Raw genomic sequence first — 9116 nt, forward strand, 5'->3', positions numbered from 1 at the left:
TAGCGTATGCGAATAGGAAGTATCATTCAGGTTTAACATGGGGAGGTGTTTTGAGCGGGTTGGCAGGAATGTAGTTGTCTGGATCTCCTAATAGATCAGGTGAGAATAGTACTAGTAATATTAGTATTAAAATAAGAAATAGGGCACCTAGGATGTCTTTGGTGGTATAGTAGGGGTGGAATGGGATTTTGTCGGAGTTGGATGGGATTCCGGAAGGGTTGTTAGATCCGTCTCATGGAGGAATAGTAGGTGAACTGCTGCTAGTGCTGAAATGATGAATGGTAGGATGAAGTGGAAGGTGAAAAATCATATTAGGGTGGCTTTTTCTACTGAAAATCCCCCTCAGATTCATTCTACAAGGTTAGTTCCGACGTTCGGGATAGCTGATAATAAATTAGTAATTACGGTTGCATCTCAAAATGATATTTGTCCTCATGGTAATACGTAACCTATGAATGCTGTGCCTTGACTTCGAATAATAAAATAATACCAATGTTTCATGTTTCAGGGACTATATAAGATCCATAGTATAGGCCCCGTCCTACATGCAAGAATAGGCAGACAAAGAATATGGAAGCTCCGTTTGCGTGTATGTATTGAATGATTCAGCCGTAGTTGACGTCTCGGCAGATATGGGTAACTGATGAAAAGGCTGTGGCTGTGTCTGATGTATAGTGCATGGCTAAGAATAAACCTGTATGAATCTGAAGGATTAGGCAGATTCCGAGGAGGGAGCCAAAGTTTCATCATGCTGAAATGTTTGATGGAGTGGGGAGGTCAATGAATGAGTTGTTGATGATTTTGGTTAACGGGTGAGTCCTACGAATGTTGGTCATTAATGTTCTTATAGTTGAAATACAACAGTTATTTTTCATGTCACCAGTCATAGTTAGATTCCATGTAGGAATAATGATGACATACATTGTATTCATTCTAAGTGTTATTTTTGTAGTTAGTTTTGTAGGGTTTTCTTCAAAACCTTCTCCTATCTACGGCGGGTTGGTCTTAATTATTAGTGGGGCTATTGGTTGTGGTATTGTGTTAAGTTTTGGGGGGTCTTTTCTGGGCTTAATGGTGTTTTTAATTTATTTAAGGGGGATGTTGGTTGTTTTTGGATATACTACGGCTATAGCCACAGAGCAATATCCTGAGGTTTGGGTTTCTAATAAGGCTGTTTTTGGTGCCTTTATTGTTGGCTTGCTATCTGAGTTATTAACTGCTTGTTATATTTTAAAGGGTGATGATGTTGAGGTTGAGGTTGTATTAAAGTTTAATGGGGCGGGTGATAGAGTTATTTATGATACAGGTGATACAGGCTTTTTCAGTGAAGAGGCTATGGGAATTGCAGCTTTATATAGCTATGGAACTTGACTTGTTATTGTTACAGGTTGATCCCTTCTTATTGGGGTGTTGGTAATTATGGAGGTTACTCGTGGAAATTAAGTGCTAGTAGGCTGAGGCCCAGGGTTAACATGAATGATATAAAATATAGTTTGATTAGACCTTTTTGGCTTGAGATGGTAATTGAAGATTTTATTTAGAAGTGGGAGATGGATTTTGGTAAAATTTTTTCTAGTCAAATTATATTTAGTAGTGCTGATGCTGATTTTTGGCTTACTAGTAGATTTGTTTTGGGTATTAGGCGGTGAATAATGGTGGGGAAATAACCCAGCATGTTTGAGAATTTGAATAGGCTCGAGGGGTATTTGAATTTTAGGCTCTGCATTATGAGGTTAAGTTCTAGTGCCAGGATGAAACCTAGGATAGTTACGGTAAGAGCTATTATTTTAAGATAATGAGGCATAGTTATCTGTGGGGTGGTGGTGGGTGTAATATTGTAGGAGATTAAGAATCCTGCAAAGATACTCCCGAATAAGAGACGTTTAATGTAATTGATTAGGAGTGGATTATTCTCGTTGATTGTAATGATAGGGTTGAAGCGGGGTTGTCCTAATAGCGTGAAGAATATAATTTGAGTGCTGTAGGCGGCCGTTATGGAGGTGGCAACGAGGGTTATTAGAAGGCCTCAGGCGTTGGTATACGACGTGTTGGCGGTCTCGATGATTAGGTCTTTGGAATAGAATCCTGTTAGGAAAGGTATTCCTGTGAGTGCTAGGCTTCCGACAACTAGGGAGGTGATGGTGAATGCTAATGCTTTGAATAGTCCTCCTATTTTTTGAATGTCTTGTTCGTCATTTAAGCTGTGAATGATTGATCCAGAGCATATGAATAGTATGGCTTTGAAGAATGCGTGAGTGCAGATATGGAGAAATGCTAGGTAGGGTTGGTTGATGCCGATGGTTACAATTATTAGTCCGAGTTGGCTTGAAGTGGAGAAAGCAACAATTTTTTTTGATGTCATTTTGTGTTAAAGCACAAATTGCTGTAAATAGGGTTGTAATTGCTCCTAAGCATAGTGTGATGGTTTGTATTATTTTGTTATGTTCTATTAGGGGGTGGAATCGGATTAGTAGAAATACTCCTGCTACAACTATTGTACTTGAGTGCAGTAGGGCTGATACAGGAGTTGGGCCTTCCATGGCTGAGGGTAGTCATAGGTGAAGGCCAAATTGTGCAGATTTTCCGGTGGCTGCTAATAGTAAGCCTATGAGAGGGATGGTTAGGTTTTTGTGCTTAGTTATGAAGATTTGTTGAAAGTCTCATGTATTTAGGTTGGTTAGGAATCAGGCTATAGCTAGGATGAGTCCTACGTCCCCAATGCGGTTGTATAAGATGGCTTGTAGTGCGGCTGTGTTGGCGTCTGTTCGTCCATACCATCATCCAATAAGTAATAATGACAATACCTACTCCCTCTCAGCCGATGAATAGTTGGAATATATTGTTGGTGGTAACCAGAATTATTATGGTAATGAGAAACAGGAGTAGGTATTTGAAAAATCGATTGATGTGGGGGTCTGAGTGTATATATCATATTGAGAACTCTATAATTGATCACGCGATGAATAGCGCTACTGGTATAAAGTTTATTGAAAAGTAATCGAGTTTAAAGCTAAGTGATACTTTTATTGTTTGGATTGTAATTCAGTGTCAGTTTGAAATTATTGTGTCTTGTCCTAGGTGAAGAAATATTATTGTGGGGATTAGGCTGATTATGAAGGCATGTGAAATGGTGGTTTTTACGTATTGAGGGTAGAGTTTATTGGTATATATGGTGGTGTTAGTTATTATAATGGGAAGAGTTAGTATGAATAGTGTTACGAGTATTGAAGAAGTAAATAGGTTAATTACTTTTATTTGGAGTTGCACCAATTTTTTGTTCCTAAGACCACTGGATTACTACTATCCTTTAAAAGTTGAAAAAGCCATGTTTTTATACATGGGAGCATGAGTTAGCAGTTCTTGCGTGGTACTTTTTCAGTAAATAAAAAGGTTTGAGCTTTTATTGTTAGATTCACAATCTAATGTTTTTGTTAAACTATATTTACAGTAAATAGGTCCTTAAATAATTTTAGGGTTGAGTGAGAGGAGAAGTAGGGGTAGTAGGTGGAGGGCTATTAGGGAGTTTTCCCGTGTGAATGATGGTTTGATATTCTTGATATGGTGTGTGTATTTTCTGCGTTGTGTAGTAATTAGTATGTATAGGGAGTATAGGGCAGTGATGGTAATGTTAACCCCTATTAGGACAATAGTGATGTTGGATCATGAGAATGAGGCTATTACTACGAATAGTTCTCCTACTAGGTTGATTGTGGGTGGTAGGGCTAGGTTAGTTAAGCTGGCAAGTAGTCATCATGCAGCTATTAGTGGTAGGAGTATTTGTAGTCCTCCTGCGAGGATTATGGTACGGCTGTGAATGCGTGCGTAGTTGGAATTAGCTAGGCAGAATAGCATAGATGATGTCAGACCATGAGCAATTATTAGGGCTGTTGCTCCTATATAGCTTCACGGTGATTGGATGAGTACAGCTATAATTACTAGGGCTATGTGGCTTGTGGAGGAGTAGGCAATTAAGGATTTTAGGTCTGTTTGGTGTAAGCAGATGGAGCTGGTTATAATTATTCCTCACAATGATAGTATTATGAAGGGGTATCCTATGTAGCTTGTTAATGGGTTTAGTGGCATGGTAATTCGTATTATTCCGTACCCTCCTAATTTAAGAAGTACGGCGGCAAGGACCATGGATCCTGCAATAGGGGCCTCTACGTGGGCTTTTGGGAGTCATAGATGAAGGCCGTATAGAGGTATTTTCACTATGAACGCTATTATGCATGCTAGTCATAATAGGGCATTGGATCAGGAATTTGGTAGGGGTTGTGCTCAGTATTGAAAAATTAAGAGATTTAGGGTACCTAAGTTGTTTTGCACTCATAGTACGGCAATTAGGAGGGGCAGGGAGCCTACTAGAGTATAGAATAAAAAATATAGGCCAGCATTTAGTCGTTGTGTTTGGTTGCCTCATCGGGTGATGATAATTAATGTTGGTATGAGTATGGCTTTGAATAGGATATAAAATATGATTAGTTCTGTGGCGGTGAATGTTATGATTAGGAACAGTTGCAGTATGATTAATATTGTAATGTAAAGTTTTTTTCGGGTCAGGGTTTCTTTCAATAAATGGTGTTGGCTTGCTATGAGCATTAGGGGAAGGAGTCATGTTGTGAGTGTTAGTAGGGGTGCTGATAAGGAGTCTGCGAAAAATAGCAGTGAGAAGTTTAGATTATTGTCTGTAAGTTGGTTGAGATATGTTAGGCTAATTAAACTAATTAGTATGCTGTGGGCTGTTGTGTTAATTCAGATTATACTGGGTTTTGATAGTCATGTTAGGGGAATTAGTATTATGGTTGGGATGATGATTTTTAACATTGTAGTAGGTTTAAGTTTTGTACATAGTCTGTTCCATATGTGGTAGAGATTATAACTAGTAGGGATAAACCTAATGCTGCTTCGCAGGCTGCAAATACAAGGAGGATGATAGGGGTCATGCTAGCTAATGTGAAGTGGTTTGTTAGGATGGTGACTGTTATTATGATGAAGAGGGATAGCATTATTCCTTCTAGGCAGAGAAGAGAAGATATTAGGTGGGATCAGTAGATGAGTAGCCCCATAAAGGATAGAGTAAAGGCTAGAAAAATGTTGATGTATACTATGGACTTTGATAATTGTAATATGAGTTACAATCTAATGAGTCAAAATCATTTGTTTTTGTTAAACTAATTATCATATTCATTTCATTCTAAGCCTTCTTCAGTTCATTCGTAGGCCAGGCTCGCGGCTAATAGGGAAACTAGTGCTAGTGCTATGGTGAGTGTAGTTTTTAGGTTAATTGATTGTGAGGCCCATGGTAGTGGTAGGAGTAGTGCAATTTCTAGGTCGAATAGTAGAAATGTAATGGCTACTAGGAAAAATTTTATAGAGAAGGGTAGACGTGCTGATCGTAGGAGGTCAAAGCCACATTCATATGGGCTTGCTTTTTCTGTATAGATGTTTAACTGGGGTAGTCAGAATGCGATTAGAATGAGTAGGGATGCTAGGGATATGTTGATGAGTATGGTTAATATTATATTTATTATTTCTCTACGGGCTGTACCAGAACTAGTTGATTGGAAGTCAACTGTACTTATTAATACTAGAGAAATAAGATCCTCATCAATAGATGGATACATATAGGAATAGTCATATGACATCTACGAAGTGTCAATATTAGGCAGCTGCTTCGAATCCGAAATGGTGGCTAGATGTGAAGTGGTAGTTTAACTGTCGTAGGAAGCATACAATGAGAAAGGTAGATCCGATGATGACGTGAAGGCCATGGAATCCTGTGGCTATAAAAAATGTGGAACCATAGATTCCGTCAGAGATTGTGAATGGGGCCTCGTAGTATTCTGAGGCTTGTAAAAGGGTGAAATATAAGCCTAGGGAGATTGTAATATATAGGGCTTGGAGCATGTGTTTGTGGTTTCCTTCTATTAGGCTATGGTGGGCTCAAGTAATAGAGACTCCAGAGGCTAGGAGAACCAAGGTGTTGAGTAATGGTACTTCTAGGGGGTTTAGAGGTGTAATGCCTGTGGGTGGTCAACACCCTCCTAGCTCAGGGGTTGGTGCTAGGCTTGAATGGTAGAAAGCTCAGAAGAAGCCTGCAAAGAAGAAAAGTTCTGATGTAATGAAGAGAATTATTCCATATCGTAAGCCTTTTTGGACAGTAGGAGTGTGGTGGCCTTGGAATGTTCCTTCTCGGACAACGTCTCGTCATCATTGATATACAGTCAGTATGTTAGCTGTAGTACCTAGGGTTAGAAGGGATAGCGAGTTATAATGGAATCACATTACTAGTCCTGATGTTGTGAGTAGGGCAGAAAGGGCTCCTGTCAGGGGTCATGGGCTTGGGTTGACTATGTGATATGAGTGTGTTTGGTGGGTCATTAAGTGTTGTCATGTAAATATAGGCTTACTAACAAGGTGAAGACATAGGCCTGGATAAGGGCTACTGCAAATTCTAGGATGGTTAGGAGGACAAGGATAGTGAAAGTAATTATTGCTGTAATGGTACTAATGTTTATTAGGGCTAGAGTAGCTCCTCCAATTAGGTGAATTAATAAGTGGCCTGCGGTAATATTGGCTGTTAATCCTACGGCCAGGGCTATGGGTTGAATGAATAGGCTAATAGTTTCGATGATGATAAGTATGGGAATTAGGGGTAGTGGTGTTCCTTGCGGTAGGAAATGGGCTAAAGAGGCTTTTGTTTTATACCGGAAACCAGTAATTACTGTGCCTGCTCATAGGGGGATGGCTATTCCTAGGTTTAAAGATAGTTGTGTAGTGGGGGTAAATGAGTGGGGCAGGAGACCTAATAGATTAGTAGAGCCAATAAATAGGATTAGGGATATTAGTATTAATGCCCAAGTTTGTCCTTTTTGGTTGTGAATAGATAATATCTGTTTTGATGTTAGTCATTGTTGAATAGAGATGAGTTGGTTATTAATTAGTCGGTTAGGTGAGGGAAATATAATACCTGGGAATATGGTAATGATAATAATGATACGTAGTCCTATTATTGTAGGGGTAATGAATGAGGAAAATAGATTTTCATTCATTTCTTTTCTCAAGGTGTAATAGATTTTGATGTAGCCACTAGTTTTGGTTCGGGGTTTTCTGGAAAATTATATTTTGATACTTTTAGTTGGAATATAAAAAATAGGGTGATAATTATTGATAAGACAGTGATAAATCATGTTGAAGTATCTAGTTGTGGCATGTCACTGAGGAGAGGTTTATGCTCTCAATCTTTAACTTAAAAGGTTAATGCTGTTTAGCTTCTCAATGAATTTATAATATTGAGGCAGATCATTTTTCAAAGTGCGATAGAGGTACTAACTCGAGAACAATGGGTATGAAGCTGTGATTAGAGCCGCATATTTCAGAGCATTGGCCGTAGTATAGCCCTGGTCGTATGACTATAATAGTAGTTTGGTTTAGGTGCCCTGGGATAGCATCAGTTTTTAATCCCAAGGATGGAACGGCTCATGAGTGTAATACGTTTTCGGAAGAGATTAATATGCTAATTGTTATTTCTATTGGGAGGACTATTCGGTTGTCTACTTCTAGTAATCGTAGTTCTCTGGCTTTAGCTCTTGAGTTGGGATCATGTAGGAGTCAAAGTTTAAATCTTCGTAATCTGTATACTCATAGTTTCAATATCATTGGTGGCCTATAGTCTTTATGGTTAAGGAGGGGTTATTAATTTCGTCTATCATATAGGGGATTCGTAGTGAAGGTAAAGCAATCAGAATTAGAATAATAGCAGGCAAGATGGTTCAGATCGTTTCAACTGCTTGAGCATCTATGGTGCTAGTATGTGTGAGTTTGGTGGTTAACATTACTGAAATAATGTAGAGAATGAGAGAACTAATTAAGAATACGATCATTAATATATGATCATGAAAGCATGGTAGTTCTTCTATGATAGGGGAGGTTGCATCTTGGAGGCCTATTTGGAAAGGATACGCCATAGGGATATAAAGGACTTTCACCTATAATTTGACTTTGACAAAGTCATATAATTTTTACTAATACCTCTTATTGAGAAAGACATAGTGGTTTTGACATTGGCTTGAAACCAGTGTTAGGGGGTTCGATTCTTTCCTTTCTTATTTTGATAATACATAGGTTGGTTCCTCGAATGTATGGTATGGAGGAGGACATCCATGCAATCATTAGATGTTTGTTGAAGTTAGTTCTACTGTCAGCACTTCTCGTTTGGATGCAAAGGCTTCTCAGATCATGAAGATTATCAGTATTACTGCTGTTAATGAAATGAATGAGCCCATGGAAGATACTGTGTTTCATGCTGTGTAAGCATCTGGGTAGTCAGAGTAGCGTCGAGGCATACCTGATAGGCCTAGGAAGTGTTGAGGAAAGAATGTTGTGTTTACTCCTACAAATATAATTGTAAAATGGATTTTTGCTCAGATATCATTTAAGGTGTAGCCTGTGAATAGTGGGAATCAGTGGACGAATCTGTCTATGATTGCAAATACTGCCCCTATTGAAAGAACGTAGTGGAAATGTGTTACTACATAATATGTATCGTGAAGAATGATGTCTAGTGATGAGTTTGATAGTACAATGCCCATTAAAACACCCACTGTAAATAGAAAGATAAACCCTAAGGCCCATAGTATAGCGGGGGATCATTTGATATTTCCTTTGTGCAGGGTAGCCAGTCAGCTAAATACTTTTACTCCTGTGGGAATAGCGATAATTATAATAGCTGAGGTGAAGTATGCTCGTGTGTCGACATCTAGGCCTACAGTAAATATATGGTGGGCTCATACGATGAATCCTAGGAAACCAATTGATATTATTGCTCATACTATTCCTATGTAACCAAAAGGTTCTTTTTTCCTGAGTAGTATGTTACAACGTGTGAAATAATACCAAATCCTGGAAGAATTAAGATGTATACTTCTGGGTGTCCAAAAAATCAAAAGAGATTGTTGGTATAGGATGATCCTCCGGCTGGATCAAAGAAAGTAGTGTTCAGGTTCCGATCTGTGAGTAGTATGGTAATACCGGCTGCCAAGACTGGTAAGGATAGAAGTAGGAGTATGGCTGTAATTAAAACAGATCATACAAATAGGGGAGTTTGGTATTGTGAC

General features: G+C 38.7%; 1 protein-coding gene and 4 pseudogenes across 1 annotated transcript; 1 reads left to right on the plus strand and 4 right to left on the minus strand.

Annotated features, from left to right (window-relative positions):
* The first annotated feature begins 828 nt into the window (after positions 1-828).
* LOC132008773 (NADH-ubiquinone oxidoreductase chain 6-like) lies at positions 829-1371 on the plus strand. The gene has a single exon (XM_059387328.1). The coding sequence runs from the start codon at positions 874-876 to the stop codon at positions 1369-1371; it is 498 nt and encodes a 165-aa protein (XP_059243311.1). The 5' UTR covers positions 829-873.
* A 55-nt stretch (positions 1372-1426) lies between these two features.
* On the minus strand, positions 1427-4140 carry LOC132008775 (NADH-ubiquinone oxidoreductase chain 5-like; annotated as a pseudogene).
* Positions 4141-6380: 2240 nt separating this feature from the next.
* LOC132008772 (ATP synthase subunit a-like) lies at positions 6381-7052 on the minus strand (annotated as a pseudogene).
* Positions 7053-7302: 250 nt separating this feature from the next.
* On the minus strand, positions 7303-7967 carry LOC132008774 (cytochrome c oxidase subunit 2-like; annotated as a pseudogene).
* Positions 7968-8105: 138 nt separating this feature from the next.
* Positions 8106-9109, minus strand: LOC132008771 (cytochrome c oxidase subunit 1-like; annotated as a pseudogene).
* Positions 9110-9116: the final 7 nt, after the last annotated feature.

Source organism: Mustela nigripes, unplaced genomic scaffold, assembly GCF_022355385.1.
Source record: "Mustela nigripes isolate SB6536 unplaced genomic scaffold, MUSNIG.SB6536 HiC_scaffold_972, whole genome shotgun sequence".
In the NCBI taxonomy this organism is placed as follows: Eukaryota; Metazoa; Chordata; class Mammalia; order Carnivora; family Mustelidae; genus Mustela; species Mustela nigripes.